At 49.5% G+C, this 17,629-nt stretch overlaps 6 protein-coding genes across 6 annotated transcripts, besides 3 other annotated features; 5 read left to right on the forward strand and 1 right to left on the reverse strand.

Moving 5' to 3' along the window:
• Nucleotides 1–1,159: 1,159 nt before the first annotated feature.
• Nucleotides 1,160–2,295, reverse strand: NFIA_065950 (ArsA family ATPase; the record flags this gene model as incomplete). Its single annotated transcript, XM_001263327.1, has 3 exons — nucleotides 1,160–1,202; nucleotides 1,255–1,844; nucleotides 1,906–2,295. The coding sequence occupies 3 exons, from the start codon at nucleotides 2,293–2,295 to the stop codon at nucleotides 1,160–1,162; spliced, it is 1,023 nt and encodes a 340-aa protein (XP_001263328.1).
• Nucleotides 2,296–3,007: 712 nt separating this feature from the next.
• On the forward strand, nucleotides 3,008–3,598 carry NFIA_065960 (hydroxyisourate hydrolase; the record flags this gene model as incomplete). The annotated part of the gene is made up of 1 exon (XM_001263328.1): nucleotides 3,008–3,598. One exon carries the CDS (start codon nucleotides 3,008–3,010, stop codon nucleotides 3,596–3,598), a length of 591 nt encoding a protein of 196 aa, XP_001263329.1.
• Nucleotides 3,599–5,854: 2,256 nt separating this feature from the next.
• Nucleotides 5,855–5,897: a microsatellite.
• Nucleotides 5,860–5,904: a microsatellite.
• Nucleotides 5,905–6,637: 733 nt separating this feature from the next.
• On the forward strand, nucleotides 6,638–8,612 carry atfA (bZIP transcription factor atfA; the record flags this gene model as incomplete). Its single annotated transcript, XM_001263329.1, has 3 exons — nucleotides 6,638–6,743; nucleotides 7,108–8,239; nucleotides 8,306–8,612. The coding sequence occupies 3 exons, from the start codon at nucleotides 6,638–6,640 to the stop codon at nucleotides 8,610–8,612; spliced, it is 1,545 nt and encodes a 514-aa protein (XP_001263330.1).
• A 1,140-nt stretch (nucleotides 8,613–9,752) lies between these two features.
• Nucleotides 9,753–12,920, forward strand: NFIA_065980 (tubulin gamma complex associated family protein; the record flags this gene model as incomplete). Its single annotated transcript, XM_001263330.1, has 2 exons — nucleotides 9,753–10,939; nucleotides 11,126–12,920. The coding sequence occupies 2 exons, from the start codon at nucleotides 9,753–9,755 to the stop codon at nucleotides 12,918–12,920; spliced, it is 2,982 nt and encodes a 993-aa protein (XP_001263331.1).
• Nucleotides 12,921–13,366: 446 nt separating this feature from the next.
• NFIA_065990 (WKF domain-containing protein) lies at nucleotides 13,367–14,731 on the forward strand (the record flags this gene model as incomplete). Its single annotated transcript, XM_001263331.1, has 1 exon — nucleotides 13,367–14,731. The coding sequence occupies one exon, from the start codon at nucleotides 13,367–13,369 to the stop codon at nucleotides 14,729–14,731; it is 1,365 nt and encodes a 454-aa protein (XP_001263332.1).
• Nucleotides 13,863–13,903: a microsatellite.
• A 667-nt stretch (nucleotides 14,732–15,398) lies between the features above and the next one.
• Nucleotides 15,399–16,380, forward strand: prs2 (proteasome core particle subunit alpha 1; the record flags this gene model as incomplete). Its single annotated transcript, XM_001263332.1, has 5 exons — nucleotides 15,399–15,449; nucleotides 15,478–15,505; nucleotides 15,566–15,660; nucleotides 15,718–15,930; nucleotides 15,994–16,380. The coding sequence occupies 5 exons, from the start codon at nucleotides 15,399–15,401 to the stop codon at nucleotides 16,378–16,380; spliced, it is 774 nt and encodes a 257-aa protein (XP_001263333.1).
• Between the last annotated feature and the right edge of the window lie 1,249 nt (nucleotides 16,381–17,629).

The raw sequence follows: 17,629 nt of genomic DNA on the forward strand, positions 1-17,629 counted from the left end.
TGAGGCTGTTTCACTTGCTCTGGCAATCTCGGGACCTTGATCTACAAGCAAACCCACGCACGAGGGATCGTCGAACTGCCTAATACTACTGAAACAGGGCCCATATATTTCTATACCTCAGACACCGAGGACGATCCTACTTTGGAGATCCTTCCTACTGGAAATACCAAGTGGCCCATCGAGCAAACCAGAGACTCCGGTCTCATTTATAACATCAAGGCTGGAAGTACTGAGCACCTTGCGCTATTCATTACCAAGGCGAAGTGCTGTAGTCCAGCCGACAAACACACTTTGTCTTCTGATTCATATCCAAATTCGTTGGAGTGTAGTGCCAACACTACAACCTACCACTCGCCTCACTCAACTGGAACAAGCAATTCAGCTTGCACCCAACATCGATTACTCCGTGACAGCACCTGCTGATCTGTTGAGCTTCATCACGTCCAGACGCTACTTGATTGACTATGCTAACTCCCTTCATCAAAACTAATAACAATTTACAAACATAGAACAGTATATCACCTCATGGCAGTTACTTGTAAAGTGATTTACGTTCTGCATTGATCCAATGGCTCTTCAAGTTGATATGAAGCAAATTTGAGGCTTGCATCGTCAAAGCAACAATTCACTTGACTTGAAGCGTTCTCGATATTCAATGGAAGTAGAACCTGGTGTTTGACGCGGCAACCCTTAGAATAGAGAGCTGTTTAGATTTGGTGTGTGTTAGGGCAGTAGGCTCTGTTCCGGGCTGCCTGCTAATTCGTCTTCAGAGAAACCTCAAACAGCATGAATAAGGCTTCAAGTGGCAACCAGAACTTGAGCTTCTCGAGGCTTTGAGAACCTTTGTGACCGTATGTGAACTACACGGTTCCCCTCGCCGATCTTTCGGAGACTGAGAAAGTGAGGCGCTGTGGCGAATCACTCAAAAAAGTCAGCCAGAACCATTTGTGTCACCTGAGACAAGGGTAAAGCAAAACGAGAAAGCACCAATTTGTACAGTTAGATTATTCAAGTCAGAACCAGTAGACTGAATACGAGGGTGAACCTGAGCATAGAACGCAGTATGATCGCAAATCATTATGGTCTATTCATTTCGTAACTCGTCCCAACTATATCTCTTATGGCTCTCATATGGATACAACAACATGTTTAGGGTAGTCTATTGGGGAGGAACGTAAGGGTGCACAAGCATCTCGCTGAACCTGCAGAAATTGTTAGTGATTGTTTTCAAACGAGTATTGGACGAGGACTGACTTTTCCAGCTTCTCCTTTCCTCTAACTTCCTCAACCAGTAATGGCATCCGGACAACGTTGAAATCCTCGTAAAGCTCCTCGATTTGCTCAAGATACTTCTTCTGCATCTTCCTGCGAGCATTGCACTGCTCGCATCCGCTTCCTTCCTTGGGGAACAGAAGCTGGTTCACCACGATGGCATGGGTATCGATACCGTAGCTGGTGAGTTCCTGGATCATACGCTCGGTCTCGTACAGTGACAGGAATTCGGCGATGCAGACACACACGAAGGTGGTCATGTCGGGGTTCTTGAACTGCGTATTGACCTCGCTAATAGTCTCTCGCAGAGACTCCATCTTCTGGAGAAGCTCGTCGATGTTCTGTCCGCCTGGGAGACCGCCACGAGCACCGAGGATCGAGTTCAGCATTGGTCCGAATTGAGACGACAGCTGAGAGAGTTTCGCGAGGGCCTTCTCAAGGACGGTGGGGAACTGAAGGAAACGAAGGGTGTGTCCGGTTGGCGCGGTGTCGAACACAATAACCTCATAAGACAGAGATTTGACTTGCTTCAAGACTTCGGCGAAGGACATGGCTTCGTCGACACCGGGAATCTAAGGACACTGATTGTTAGTATGGACACACACTCCCAGTACTGTTTAAGACTGCACATACGCTGAAAGCCAGATCCTGCATCATATTACCCATTCCCAGTCCGGCCATGGGATCGTCGCCCTGCGACTCCCCGCTAGCGAGGAGATCCTGGATGCTGCCGTTCGGATCAATTTCCATAGCGCTAAGGTTGGAGTATCCATCGACCAGCCTGGCCTCCTTTCCGAACTTCTGCCCGAAAGCGTCGCTCAGATTGTGTGCGGGGTCGGTCGAGATGAGCAGCACGGATTTGCGGACTTTCGCGAGCTGGATTGCGAGCGAGCATGATGTCGTTGTCTTTCCGACACCTCCTTTACCACCAACAAAGATCCATCGCAAGGTCTTCTGGCTGAGAATGGACTGGAGCGTCGGCTCCATGAGATCGTCGCCGTGCACGACCGCGGTTGAAGACATTTTGAGGGATTCGGAAGTTGAGAATCTGGCAAGCAGAAATCTATTGCAACTTAGTGCAGTGAGAAAATGCTCAAATTCTTTGCGAAGGGGTAGTTTGCTTGTTCGGTGAGCAGTGATGGGGTTGAATTTACACGTATTTGCTTCCCCGCAGAGGCCAAAAGTTTTTGATTCTGATGTGTCGAAGCTTCCGAGAAAATGGGCTCGAAAGAGATGGGAGTCGCAGGGACCTGACTTGAAAGTATTGACAGACAAGCAAGCAAATACAGAAAAAGAAAACTATTTACAACCGTCAAAGCACGGTCAGTGGTAGAATCATCTGGACGCTCCAGCCATCGTTGGCGGGGCACGTGCTGGAGCTTTCTGCCTGAGGCCTCGACATCTATACATCTGGATGATCTCAACTTTACCCAAGGAGGTCAAATTGAATCGACATAATGGACCTAGTGCCATCTTCATTAATGAGCACGTTGTAATGGCTCTCAGATGTCCAGGAGCAAGAGTTATGTAGCCAAGACTCATATTTCGCACAAAAACCAGAAGGTCAACGCCCCACTGAAGGTATACTCCGTACGGAGTACAGCTGTCGGTACTCTCCGAAGCATGAGAAGCGGAGATAGAAAAGGACCCCATGTGCCAACAGATGGTCATGCTTTATCTACTTCTTGAGAAAAATTCCTCACTGGCTCTCCGGACCTCCTTCTAAAGCTACTTGATGGACGTTGGAAACCGACAGACTCAGTCAACAGACCAATTGGTTAAAGCCAGCGACCGTCTTGCCCTCTACCAGAAACAGCTCCTTCAAGCCTCCGGCCTGTCACCGCAATCCACGTCTTCCAGTCGTGGTATCTTAAACGCCGCCAAAGCAACTGGCCAAATGTCTCGCGATCCCATTACCTGCCATGTCCTCAACACCCTGTCGGGTACCCCCGCCGCAAACCTCCCCGTAACGCTGACATTCCTCGGGAGCAGCAATGGCAACAATACCAGCCAAAGCCCCATCACATTCAACGCAACGACGGACGCAGATGGACGTGTGAAGAATTGGACTGCCACCGCCGCGACAGCTACGACGGTTTCCGGGGTGCTTTCATCGCTGCCGACTGCGGACAGCAAGACGAACTGGGCCGTGCGTTTTGTGGTTGGGCCCTGGTATGAAGCGCAGGGGATCGAGAGTTTCTGGCCGGAGGTGGAGGTGAAGTTTACAGTGAAGGGACGTGGACAGGAGGGAGAGGAGGGTTGGCGCCACTATCATGTTCCAGTGTTGCTGGGGCCTTGGAATTATTCTACTTATCGGGGTTCTTAAAAAGAGGCCGTTGATGGTTACTATCAGGGTTTGATGGTTTGATAGTGGATCATTAGTTCCTTTTTTTTTCCTTTTTCTGATTGTGGAGCGCGCATAGTGACGTATCTGGAGAAGCTCTAAAATGATGAAACAGGGACTACCAGAGGTACTCCGTCCGTATATCTTTAAGATGGGGTAGTCTGAATGCTGCAATTGAATATGTATTTCTAATGAGTGGAATTGACAAGTAGATGAACTAGAATTAGAAATAAGTCATCATGTATGTGATATAAACGAAGGTGCAGTGAGATCGCTTAAATTAGAACCAATGGTCTGGTCAAGTTGTCAACATCTGCGGTGCTTTGTGACTTGTGACGCTGCTCCTCCATGATCCATCCGATCGCCAACCTGGCTAAGTAAGTATCCACACCTGGAGCAGTTCTCGTCTTCTCGAGCATTGAAAGCACTAAAAGCTGTCGGTCACCTACTATCACTCCAAGTCAAGCATAGATACGAAACGAAACCAGGTGAACATTGGAATGTGAAGGCAAATAAATCCTATCTGGAAGAGATAAGAGTCAATGCTTGTGTTACACGAAGTCAGGATGGGACTCATGTTCAACTATTGCAAGGTAATACCTGCATAGCAGAATTGAATCAAGCGAGTACGGACAGGCTGTACGGAGTAGCTACCGATGCAGCCCCAGCTCCAACCCAGTATTTCCCGAATATCTTGAGATCCATCAAGAGATCGTCAGTTAGATGGTTGGAATAGAGTATATGTTCGAATTTCCCAGGTAGCGATACTGTTCATTGATTTGCGAGACTAGACAGGTAGCGTGGCCACCGGCCACGCTGAGCATTATCCCATTCGCATCAATACCTGTGATGCCACAACAGGATTCGTGGACTTAACTACCTTGTCTTGGAGTGAGAATCAGGCTAATCACAACATGAATCATGCCAGGGGACCTGGCAGACCAGATTCAATGCATCGGCTCCGTGGAAGCATCCTGCGCCATTGCAAGGGCTGGCCAAGCCTGGCATATGGATGCAAGTAATCACTCCGTACTCCGTACCTTGATGAGCATCACCTTGACAAGATTACTGTGATAACGCACCTCTTCCACTTGGTACTGTAGTAATTTGTGGTCATCTCATCTTGCTTCAGACCTACCTACCTGATAGCACTAGTGCTAGTGCATATGGGGTTGGCTCAATTGAGAAATTAGTCCGTGTGCCGGTTGGCGAGACGGAATCCGAGTGGCAACTGGCGACCCGGCAGATTTGACTCTGCCGTCCAACCAGAAGATCAGCATCTTATAATCACGTGAGTAAAACCCACAATGGGAGCGGCCTCGGTCATTGCGTCATTGCTGCGATCCAATCAGGAGCGCAGAGGAATAGAGGATGAGAGTCGAGACCCAATTAGGTATTGAAGGATTCTTTCCGCCCGGGTCTCGGTTGGCTGGTTTCACAAATTCACACCTATCAGGCTATCTCTGGATCATCTTTTCAATGGGATCGCATTGAATGGAGCCCTACTAAGAACTTTCTCCACTGAGACATGCGCATACTTTTAGTATCCTCCTCTGATAGACATCTGTCATCAGTACTCAGATTTCAGGATCTGAATCCTACAAGATCGTGGTGTCACTTTCGTGGTGACTACGGGAGTGTACACACTAAAATGTTGTATGTAGAAAGGTACTTTGAAGTCCAGGTTGCAAAAATCCAGGTGGGGCCGGGAGACTGGCCCATGAGTGGCCGACTGCCAGCCCATGTGGGCCCACCTGTCGCCCAGTGGCCACCCGGCTGGTCCGACATACCCCAAAGGAAAATTCCTGTCGTCGTCACCGTGATCTCATCCAAGTTTTCCCTGCCCCATCTCCTCTTCTGCCCCCATAATTTTCCTTCGATGCTGCTTCTGGGCTCTCGTGTGCTGGGTCTGGCTCTTTGATTTCACTCTTTTCGAGTCATTTTTATCCCTGGATAACAGGCAAGCATTCTTTTACCTTTCTCCAGATTACTCAACCAAACAGCGAAAAAAAAGAACAAGAAAAATTAGATGCAGTTTGGTTATCAAATTCCCCTGTTGTCCAACCACCGTGTCTGGTGTGGTTCCGATGGGATTTCGTCATTCATATTGGTCGAGAGATATTGCCGGGGAGCCCACAACACCACAGGTAAGGGCGATTGATTTTTGGCTGCTACCATTACTATTCAGATTTGATTTTCTTGTTATTCGTTCCCCCTCTGGTCTTGGAACTTTTAGTATTTTCTTTTTCTTTTTCATTTTTCATTTTTTATTTTTTATTTTTTGATTTTCCCTGCCATTTTGTTGAATTTCCATCTCTCCATAAGTAGCAGATAAAAACGGGAGAATCAGAGAGATCACATATTGAAACAAGGAAAGAAATAATAATATTGAAGCTTGAAGAACAATAAGCAGAAAGAAGAAGAAGAGATTGCTGGGATAACATAAATCGATTCGAGGTTGCAACCTGGAAGGACAACCACAAGTTTTTGTACTCATCCAGGGTTGCATGTTTCTGTCAACCTGATAGCACACTAGTCGGATGCTGACTAGTCGAAACGCTTAGCTCACCACCCTCGACCGCCTCCCCTCTTCTTCCATTCTTTTCTTCCACCCCCCTAAAATAAAATACTCCTTGTTGAACCGGACTACGTCACAACTCTTCTTCTCCCCTTGACACCTCGAAAAGTCACTACACACTAAGTACGTGCGCTTTGCCTTGGGTGTACGTATAGTACAGCACCAGGGAAAAAGACGAGAAGAAGCAGAGACCAGAACAACGACAAAGCAAATTATCAACATTATCTTTTTCTTACTCTCAAGGATTCTTCTCTTATTCCACTATTCTATTTGATCTTCTTTTCTATCTGGTTGATCGCAAATTTGTTCTGCGTTCTCGCCACCAAGTCCACTCGGTTGTTTCCCGTCCTTTTCCCTTCCCCTACTATTACTACCTCTACCTTGGTCACTCTCGCGGTTGCCCTGCACTCGCCTAATATATTGTTTCCTCCTCCGGGTCTATGATGTCTGCTGCTGTCGCTTCGTCTGTGCCCGCAAATTTACCGCATAGTACAAACACTCGTAATTCGTCGCCAATGGATTCAAAGAAGAACGCGTTGGACATTGGAGGTGAGTAGTATACCTGTTTTCTTGTGCGTCATGGATATGAATCTCGGTACCTTTCACACGAAACCTTCTCTGTCTATCCTCTGGTCTTCCCCTCCTTCCTGAAGTGACCGTTTTGGTCTGGCAGTACGCCACTTCTTCCCCAGATACTGCGATCTGTACCCTGCCGTCGGGATGACCTCACACTTGGCGTCATCGATGGAGGGGATTTTCCTTATCAGATTCCGACCCTGTCAGTCACGCGTTGCAAAGAAAACACCCTTTACAACACGCAAAACACGTTTGATCATATCACCTTGTTGTCGCATCATCGTTACTCCAACCTTGTTGTACCTTTACTGACTTGGGTTCTAATTGCGCATCCCAGACTCCAAGGCGCCTTCCGACACTAAGGACCAGAAGCCTGATGTCGACTCGCAAACCTCGTTGGCACCTCCCCCGCGACCTGCTGTAACTACTGCCACAGATACTCCGGACTACTTCAACTCAGTTCACAATCCCTTCTCTCTGGAGCCCAATCCTTTCGAACAATCATTTGGGGGTGGTTCCCAGAGCGAAACTCCAGGAAAGTCGTTACTACCCCCTGTAGCAGCGCTCACATCACCTGCTTTGCCTGGCACCAGTTCCACGGGTGGCTATAATTGGTCCAATTCTTTGCGCTCTGGGCCGTTGAGTCCTGCCATGCTTGCTGGACCAGCTGGTGGTAATGATTATTTCGACAGCATTGGCCGAGGTTTCCCAACTCCCAACGAATCTTCTCTTCGCACCGGTCTCACTCCAGGTGGTGGGGGTTCTATGTTCCCTGCGCCGAGTCCGAACTCCCAGGCGATTCTGCAGCAACTACAGAGCGGCGGCGCGACTCCCTCCACAATTGAATTCCATCGTACTGCATTGAACGCTGCCAAAAAGAACGGCTTGAGTGGTCCTACTTCCAATCCCACAGCCGATTCTGAGGGAGTTCACAGTGTGAGCATGGATATCAAGAGCAGTCAGCCTGCCAGCGTGGACCCCTTCACGCATCACGATGCTGCAGATGCGGCCAACGGGTTGTTCATGTTGGCCAAGGGCGGACAGGCCAATCAATTCGTCTCCAACCAATCGTCTGTCCCACCTCATACTATTCAGGGTAACAATCAATCGCGTGACGCAGACAGGCGTGGATCTCAAAATGTCAATGGCTCCGTAGCCAGTAGTAGAGAGATGAGCGGTGATGCATCTGATATGCAGGCAGAACAGGCAAAGCCTTCCGCCAAAGGGAAAGGAAAGAAGAATACTGCCACGAAATCAGGGAATACAGCCAACAATAGACGCAAAGCAGACGATACACCCGCCAAGGGTCCGAACAAGAAGGCCAAGACAAGCATTAGCTCTGGCAGCGCCGAGCCTCCGTCCGAAGCTGGCGACTCCGAGGATGAGGATGACATGAAGAAGAAATCTCAGACCGACACGAAGAAGATGACGGACGAAGAGAAGAGGAGAAATTTCTTGGAGAGGAACAGGTACGCCCGTGACTGTTGCATGACTCCCAAGGTAATTCTGATTTGATACTAATACAATCTGACTAGGGTCGCGGCTCTGAAATGTCGTCAGCGCAAGAAACAGTGGCTTGCCAATCTTCAGGCGAAGGTCGAGCTATTTACTACGGAGAATGACGCGCTTACCGCCACTGTTACGCAACTTCGCGAGGAAATTGTCAACCTTAAGACCCTGTTGCTTGCTCACAAGGACTGTCCCGTTTCTCAAGCTCAGGGACTAGGTTCTCTCATGATGAATGGAATGTCGACAGGCTTCGACCCTCATCCGTACAACATCGCAAACAACATGGGGATGCAGCCAGGTGCACCTATCCCTACTCAGGGTATGCGACGATGATAATGTGATTTCACCCGCTCATGATCTTTAATTGACGCCTGATCATGATTATGACATCTAAAATTCGATCTCTGCTCGACAGTGTACAGGCCGCTTGGGTCTAGACGGAGATACGGTGTTTCTCACTTCAACTTTTTCGCCCCTACGCGGGCTCTTACATTTCGATTTCTCGGCTGCGACTTTCCCGCGGACCTATGGCATGGGCCGGTGTTTATGATGTGTACGAACTCCAAAATTGACGGGAAAATCCAGCTGGTGCGATGGACTTTGATTGCACTCTCGGAAGGTGCAGTTTGGGCGCAAAAGATTTTTGGCGGTTTGATTCGTTTCTTTCTCCTGTCTGTCTTATGTCGAATCCTTCTTTCATCAACTCCAAGCCTCGGGTTGCATTTGTGACTCTCCAGGCTCGGACAGTGTAGTATCTCTGTACTCTGGCCTTCCTTTTCTTGCTCTTTACCGGGGACTATTTTTACTTGTTTTTATGTTCATGGGGGCACTGGTGTTTTCAGCCGTTGTTTTCAGTTTAATATGGGCGGCGTTGGCGGCTCAGGTTTGTTTCTGGTGTCTTGATGATTTCTTTCGCGTATGGTGTCTTAGGCATTGTGAATGAAACGCGATTCAGGTTCATATAGCTTTCAGTTTGTAAATTGGATCATCGTCGCCGGTGTATAATCCTTCAAGAAGCATAAATTGTGTCGCGGATTATCTGCAAGAAGTAGTAGTGATCGTTTATCCTGCGATGAATCCATTAGGCAGCTAACCAAGAACTCCGTACCTTACTGACGTCTGCCGGTCTTGGCGTGCGCGAATTGATACAGCTCGGTCAAGACAAACACAAACATCCCAGCCTTCACGAGCCCTTTTGCTATGGGTATTGAAGCTGTCAGTCCAAGTGGATGAGATAATCTATCGGATAGCTTTCTCAACTCAATCCCCAGGATGCACTGCGGCACTTCGGAAACTCCTTTTGACGTCGACACACTGATCAACAAACTCCCCACCTTCGCGTTTTCCTTCATCCGCGTCACATACGGTTGACTCGAGCAACGCGACATTGAAAGATAGAAGTCCTCGAGAAAGGCCAGCAATTGAGGACAGGCGGTATTTTAAAAGGCATATCCGCGAACGGCGGCCCGGACAATGTCTTCGCAGCAGCCCGCGCGCCCGCGTCGCATCGAAGATGCCCTTTCTCAACTTGTCGATTCCCTAACTCCACCTATTTCCCTCTCAGAGATCGGCGATACCGTCTCCGAAGACGCAGATGAGCTGCTTGCCGAAGCAGAAGAACGCCGACACCAGGAGAACCTCGAGCGTGCATGGCGCATCATCGACACATACGCCAGCTCCGGAAATGATCATGCCTCGCCAGCTGACGGCGCGGGCCTGGGCATCAGTCGCAGAGGCAGTTTAGCAGGAGGGGAGAACATCAATAACGCGTCGGACCTTATCAAGCGGAAGCTCCTCCGGGAGAATGCGAGCCCGGATAAAGCTGTGCGGTTTTCGAACTTGTATTCGCGCTTGCTGACGCAGCCGGTTCTGTCGCAGAAATGGGCGATCCTGTACTTGCTGTATCGGCTGTCGGGCTCGGATCTCCAGGTTGAGGTTGCGGATGAGAATGGGAGAAGTCGGAGTCCGCTTATGGATGCGGGGAATCTGCAGAATATGATGTTGAAGGGTGGCCATCAGAGAGTACGACATGGCCTGGGGCCGAGATTGGAGGGGGACTCGGACGAGGATAGCCCGGCTGTCAGTTCCTCTGCTTCGCAGATTCCAGCCAAGATGGACCGGAAGGCCTCCATGCGGCGGCAGGAGTGGGAAAGGGAAAAGGATGTCGACCAGGAGCACGGACATGCCACAGCTGACAGGGTTAAAGGAGGTCGAATGGCTCGCGGCGCACACGATGCTGCGCCTAGAGAGAACCGCCCCGTGGACGATCAGAAGGCATCGTTTCAAACCCAGTCCTTTTCAGATAACTTCGAAAAGCGGCCTCATGAGAGCGGACTTTTACGTGATTTACCCTACAACTTGCAAGGATTGTCGTCTTCCAATTTGGACTTCTCGTCATCTACCGTTCTAAAACTACCGCCGACTCTCCCCATACCCGTCTTGTCTCTTTTGAACACCTTGGCGGAGCCGTGTCTGCTATATAAAGGTCTGTCAAAATATGTGGAGGATTCTGGAGGTGGCTTGCTCACCCAGAGCTTGCGGGCTGCTCTTTCAAACGAGCTCCGTTCCTACCTGGGTCTTGTAGCAACCTTGGAAGGGGAGATTCGACGGGCGCTGGCCGCTAGCGGAGACCCCTATCAGTCGAAGGAATCGTCCAAAGGGTTGGTAACGTTGAAGCGTTGTGTAGTATGGACAAGAGATGCGACAATGGCGTTACGGTTGATGAGTTTGATAGTTGAGGAGGCTCGCAGTAAGTGTGCTTTTCCTTTCCTCGACTGCATTCTTTTCCATCGAGCTAACGGCATTTCAGACAAAAAAGGTGGTCAATTGATATCATTGATTCATAGTTTCTCAACGTCTCATGGAGACCCTTTTGTTAACAGCTTTGCGGAGAAACTGCTCTCACACGTTACACGCCCGTTTTACGATATGCTGCGACTGTGGATCTATGATGGTGAGCTTTCAGATCCGTACCAGGAATTTTTTGTCGTGGAACCGGAATTCAGACCCAACACGGACCCACGACGGCTTGCGACCAGTGTCTGGGAAGACAAGTATAAACTGGATGACGAGATGGTACCGTCAATCATCACGCAGGACTTTGCGAAGAAAGTCTTTCTTATCGGCAAATCTTTGAACTTCATCAGATACGGATGCGGGGACTCTGGATGGGTTGAGGCCTACTCTAAAGAAGCGTCCAAAGAGTTGCACTACGGTGATACGGCTAGCCTCGAGGCATCGATCGATGAAGCCTACAAAACCACTATGGCGCGACTCATCCACCTCATGGACGAAAAGTTCAAGCTGTTCGACCACTTGCATGCGCTCAAGAAGTATCTGCTACTGGGCCAGGGCGACTTCATCGCCTTGCTTATGGAATCCTTGGCATCGAACCTCGATCGGCCTGCCAATTCACAATATAGGCATACTCTCACCGCGCAGCTGGAGCATGCCATTCGTGCTTCCAACGCGCAATACGATCCGCCCGACGTTCTCCGCCGTCTGGATGCCCGTATGTTGGAACTCAGTCACGGCGAGATAGGATGGGACTGCTTTACTCTCGAATACAAGATAGATGCGCCTGTTGACGTTGTTATCACGCCCTGGGGCTCGACTCAATATCTGAAAGTGTTTAATTTCCTATGGCGAGTTAAGCGCGTCGAATTTGCCCTGGGCAGCACTTGGCGGCGGTGTATGACCGGCGCTCGCGGAGTCTTAGGAAGCGTCAGCGACAAAGTCGGAGCTGACTGGAAACGGGCGAGGTGCGTCATCGCGGAAATGATTCATTTTGTTTGCCAGCTCCAGTACTACATCCTCTTTGAGGTCATCGAGGCCAGTTGGGATCAATTGCAGGCAGACATCTCCAAACCAGGGTGTACGCTTGATGATTTAATTGAAGCACATACCAAATATCTCAACTCTATCACGCACAAGGGTCTGTTGGGCTCGACATCCTCATCCCGCACCGCATCTGGCCACAAACAAGAAGAGGGCTTCTTGACCCAGCTCCATCAAATATTGAAGATCATGCTGGCGTACAAAGATGCCGTTGATGGACTCTATTCATTTTCCGTGGCAGAGTTTACCCGAAGACAAGAGCTAAGTGCTAAAATAGAAACGCGCACTGCTCAGGGACGCTGGGGTATTACTGAGCGCGATCTCCTATCTTCCCGGCATCCACAAGGACATAAGATCTCAATACCATCATTCCCCCCCTCGATTGCCCAAACTCCAACTGTCGGAGTCGATGGCGACGGGTTCGATACCCCGGGATCTCTCGCCGGCCAAGAGCTTTCTGCTGACGACCACATGCTGGCATCCCTTCGCACACGTCTGCGCGAGCTCTCTGCAGAGTTCCGCTCCAGGCTGAATGTGCTACTGGGCGATCTAGCCTACCAACCCGATGTCGACATGCGCTTCCTTGGAGTCGTCATGAACTTCAACGATGTCTACGAACCAGTCCGGAGAAGGAGGACGGCAACAACCAGCACCAAGGACAAGGAGCGGGCAAGGCGAAAGACTGCAGCATCTATCGCGCCTGGAGGCAACGGCGAGGCCGGATCCCAAAAGGAAGCCAGAAGGGAAAGGAAGGATACCTCGGGAGCCGAGCATAGCGGTAATGGAAGTGGAACCGGGCCATGATTTCTATTCGAGCATTTTACGCACATGGGTTTAAATGTTGGGAGTCGGACATTCGTTGGAGTCTGGAAAATGGGCCTGCATGATAACGCGAGATGAATATACGGTTTCCCGACGTTATAGAACTTTAACATTATGTTGACCTATTGAACGAATATGTAAATATCACTCATATTTCTGGTACAGAATACTCGAAACATCGTTCTCCAAGGCCAATCGCTTATCGGTGGCTCGGTACTGATAAGCGGACGCTATGTTGCAGACTCCGCAACTCACGTGGAAAATTTTCCAGAGCTTCATGAATTCACCAAGATCGATATACCTTTCACCAAGGACTAATATCTGTCTAATTTACTCTTCTTGCATTTGAAATATCTCTAACCAAGCGTGCAATATACTCAATTCTCCAATCCCACCTGACGTCTCCGGGAACACCGCTTACGGTCCCCATGTCGAGCGAGGAATCGGCGCAGCCGTCGCATGTTTCCGCGTCGAAAAAGACAGGCCGCAAGCTCAAGCACGCGAAGGATACGCCTGCAGTAGAAGACAGTGAGGACAAGGAGGTTGATAAGAAGGACAAAAAAACCAAAGACAAGAAGAAAAAGAGCAAGTCCAGCAATGGGCAGGGCACCGAGGACGCCGCAGTGACGGCCGACGCTGGCGAAAAGAAGCAGAAGCAGAAAGAGAAGAAGAGCAAGAAGAGACGGCTTGAGGAGGAGAATGACGGGGGGGAGAAAGGGGTCGCCGAGCCGGAGTCTGAGTCTCAGCAGCGGCGCAAGAAGAAAAGGGTGTCTTTTTCGGCGGATACGGTGATGCGGGACGCTGAGGAGAGCGAGAGCGAGAGTCGACCGGAAGTTAAGGATGATTTGAAAAGTAATGGGGATGCCGAAGAGGGTCAGGCTCCCCCTGCTACGGAGGAACAGGTTGACGCGGATGACGAGGGCGAGAAAAAAAAGAAGAAGAAGGAGAAGAAGAAAAAGAAGAAGGATCGTTCTGTTACGACTGCTTCGGATACTACACCGACGTCTCACGAGTCTCCTATTCTTTCGTATCTCAATCTATACCACCAGAACCGATCCGCTTGGAAATTCCAGAAGAACCGCGAGACGCATCTATTCAAACACATCCTGTCTTTGGAACATGTTCCTGCGAGCTACAACGCCGCTCTTCTTTCTTACCTCAAGGGATTGAAAAGCGAGGGTGCCAGGCAACGGCTACGCCAGGTTGCTGAGGAGGTTGTGAAAGCTGAAATGGAAGAGGATCTGGCAAAAGAGCAAGAAGCGGAGACGGAGGACAAGGCCGAGTCTGATACGACAGGCTACAACAAGGCCGTGGAGGCTTTTAGAACACGCTTGTCGCAAGGCAAAGACGATTTTGACGAGATTGAGACACCTGATTCACTGGACGGAGAACAACTGGCGAAGCTTCAGAGACGGCAGCGAGCGGAGCTCGTGCTGTTTGCTGTCAGCGGAAAGTTGTTCTACCTCGAGAAAACGAAAGCGAAGCGGGGACCGAGCACCCAGGCTCCGCCTGCGAAAAAGAAGAAGAAGAACCGGACCGCTTTCGTGGAAATTTCGAGCAGCAGTGAAAGCGAGAGTTCCAGTGACAGCGACAGCGACAGCGAGAAGAAGGCCAAAAAGGCCGCAAAGCCGAAGAAAGACAGCTCTAGTGAAAGCTCATCGACCGATTCGAGCAGCGATAGTGATGACAACGGCAGCCACAAAAAGAAAGCTGCGAGGAAGAAGCAAGCCAGCTCAAATGAAAGTTCCAGCGGCTCATCGGCAGACTCTAGCAGTGACAGTGACAGCGACTGAAAGTATACATCCAAGGGCTCTGACCCTCCTCATTTTGTGGATGTCTTCCGCGGCTCGGTTGATCAGCATATACAGTTCAGGCGTCACATTTACCCCTTATAGAACTTTACAATATGGAGTATCTCATGTATAGCATTGCCGTATGTATTGCGTATAGTCAAAAGCTGGTACTTGGCTGGGTTGTACGGAGTTCTTGCAGTTTAGGTGGTTATCTCTCAGAACGTGTATCTAAGACTTGAGTTTTCAAGCCTAGGAATCCTAAAGAGTGAAATATTATTGGATTCAGTCAATCGAAACGTAAGCGCAAGCATATACGGAGTATCAACAGAGATACCAAGTCTATGTGAGACTGTTGCTGTAGGATATGTGAAGGCGGTGACAGCGGAGCTTACTCAATCGGGCTCAGAAGCTTGGAGCTTCAGCCAGGCACCTTCAAGCACGCGTACATTGGAGACTCACTGTCCTTCATCCTCCAATCCGTCTTCCTTTCAATCCTGATCTCTACCTCTTTAGAGTCATATATCTCATTGTTTTCTAGTTTCTTTTACTGAGGAATAATATCGCACACCGCAATCATGTCTGGTAAAGCTCCTTGGCTTCTCCATCTGAGTCGACCTCCATGACTTCATCAGAGCTGACATCGTCTTCCGAATAGGGAGCGCTGGATATGACAGACACATTACCATTTTCTCAGACCAGGGTCGTCTGTACCAAGTCGGTATGTACATTTTTCGATGGCACGCCAGTTTTCAGTCTGCGGTCCCGGCCCTCGTCGTGGGCAATGCCGCAAATGCCATCATCGCTCGGCTAAACAACGCTGATTATTGAAATTAGAATATGCCTTCAAGGCTATCACAGCTGCAAATATTACCTCAATCGGTGTGAGGGGGAAGAACTGCGCCGTGGTATTGTCTCAGAAGAAAGTCGCTGTAGGTCATTTCATCCACTTGGCAGGATATTGCGGCAATCTAATCGAACCATCAAAGGATAAACTGATTGACCCGTCGTCCGTTTCGCACATCTTTCGGCTTTCTCCCTCCGTCGGTTGTGTCATGACTGGTTCTATTGCTGATGCCAGAGCTTCTGTCGACCGTGCCCGCGGAGAGGCAGCTGAATTCCGATACAAATATGGCTACGAAATGCCTTGCGACGTCCTTGCAAAAAGACTTGCCAACATCAACCAAGTGTACACACAAAGGGTTGGTCTTTCCGTGGCTTTTTTTCGGTGATTGTCAAGTCGCAGGCTAACAAAACATCTTCAGGCTTACATGCGTCCGCTAGGCGTTGCCATGACTCTGATTTCCGTTGACGACGAGAAAGGCCCACAACTTTACAAGTGCGATCCTGCAGGATACTATGTCGGGTACAAGGCCACTGCATCCGGTCCCAAGCAGCAGGAGGCGCTCAATTACTTGGAGAAGAAACTGAAGAACAAGGATTATGCTGAGGGTAGTTGGGAGGAGGTGGTCGAGCTCGGTATCACGGCCTTGAGCAACGTGTTGAGCGTCGACTTCAAGAAGCACGAATTGGAGATTGGTATCGTTGGTGGTCCTCGAGCAGACGGCAAGGAGGGAACAGACCCTTCGTTCCGTGCCTTGACGGAAGACGAGATTGACGAGCGGCTACAGGCCATCAGCGAGAAGGATTGATTTTGGTAAAGGAGAATCCATGTTGCTAGATGCAGACGACATAACAATGCTACTTCTTTGATGCTCTGTGCGCTGTTTCATTTGTCCCTACTGCTGATATTCTTGGAGCGCCTTGTTCAATGCGAGTCCGAGTCCTTGATTCAAAAAGGTAGGTCACGTCAGCGTCCACTGTCCTCCACATCGGTGGCAACTTCAAAGTACGGGGACAATGGCTGTGATATAGGACCCTTGCTATCTGACAGGCTCGGATCGAGGGCGCTGCGGACTACAACATGCGGGAGCTGCGTTTCGACTGTGCCGAACTCGCTTCGGTAAGCGTTACAGTAACCAGATGTAGTTGATGTGAAGCAGCGTCAAGGATGAACCTACCCAGACATCCTTGTCAACTGTCCGCTACGATCTATAGTTCGTTAAAGAGGATGTTACTCCTGCTTATTTCGCCACATGTGGATCATGAGTTCAGGTCTCTGGCGCCTCAGGCACTAAGGTACCGCCTATCACTTTTCCACTTTCAGCTGCAGTTGCTTCTTTTTTTTTTTTTTTTGGGCGGTACGGCCGACGTGTGGCTGAGCTGTGTGGTGTGGCTTGACGCTCGTTGTTACCTATGTCTGCCACAAAAGTATCCTCATTGTCAACCATCTTCTTGTTAACAGCTGCTTTTTTACTTTTGTAAAGTTGCAGATGAGCACATTCCCAATCGGCATGTGGCGGAGACATTTGCCTGTGCCATCCAGCTGGAATGTGTTCTGCACTTTTCTTGACTTTCGAATCGCGACTGACTCCACGACTCGTCGTGCCAGTTTCGGACGAACCACAACACGAGCTCTCTAACCAACGCCCCACCTCTACTTAAGACGCATACCCTATGACCCTTTGTAGATATCCTACCGTTATTCCGAGATCCAGCAGCCAGACACTATGGTGGATCAGCATTCCGCTGACTCGGTTGTGACACATGAGAAAAAGGGACGAATTGGCCACTGACCTTTGACCATTCGATATCCATTATTCTACGAAGTGGTTCTCTATCAATTGTTTACTTTTTCCTTTTTTTTTTACCCCCTGCTCCAACGCTCTGCTGCATACTAAATTCGTCATTTCCGAGCAGGAGCCAACCTTAGTCTCGTGCTTAGGTTCCAGCTTCCAGGCTTCGGGATACGACAATGGAAAGGTCTATGTGGATGTCCGAATGCATGGCTATACATGGATCCTTTGCTTGCTCCAGATCCACTGTTGTGGTCATCGCCCA

The sequence above is a fragment of the Aspergillus fischeri genome, genomic scaffold, assembly GCF_000149645.3.
Source record: "Aspergillus fischeri NRRL 181 1099437636252 genomic scaffold, whole genome shotgun sequence".
Classification (NCBI taxonomy): Eukaryota; Fungi; Ascomycota; class Eurotiomycetes; order Eurotiales; family Aspergillaceae; genus Aspergillus; species Aspergillus fischeri.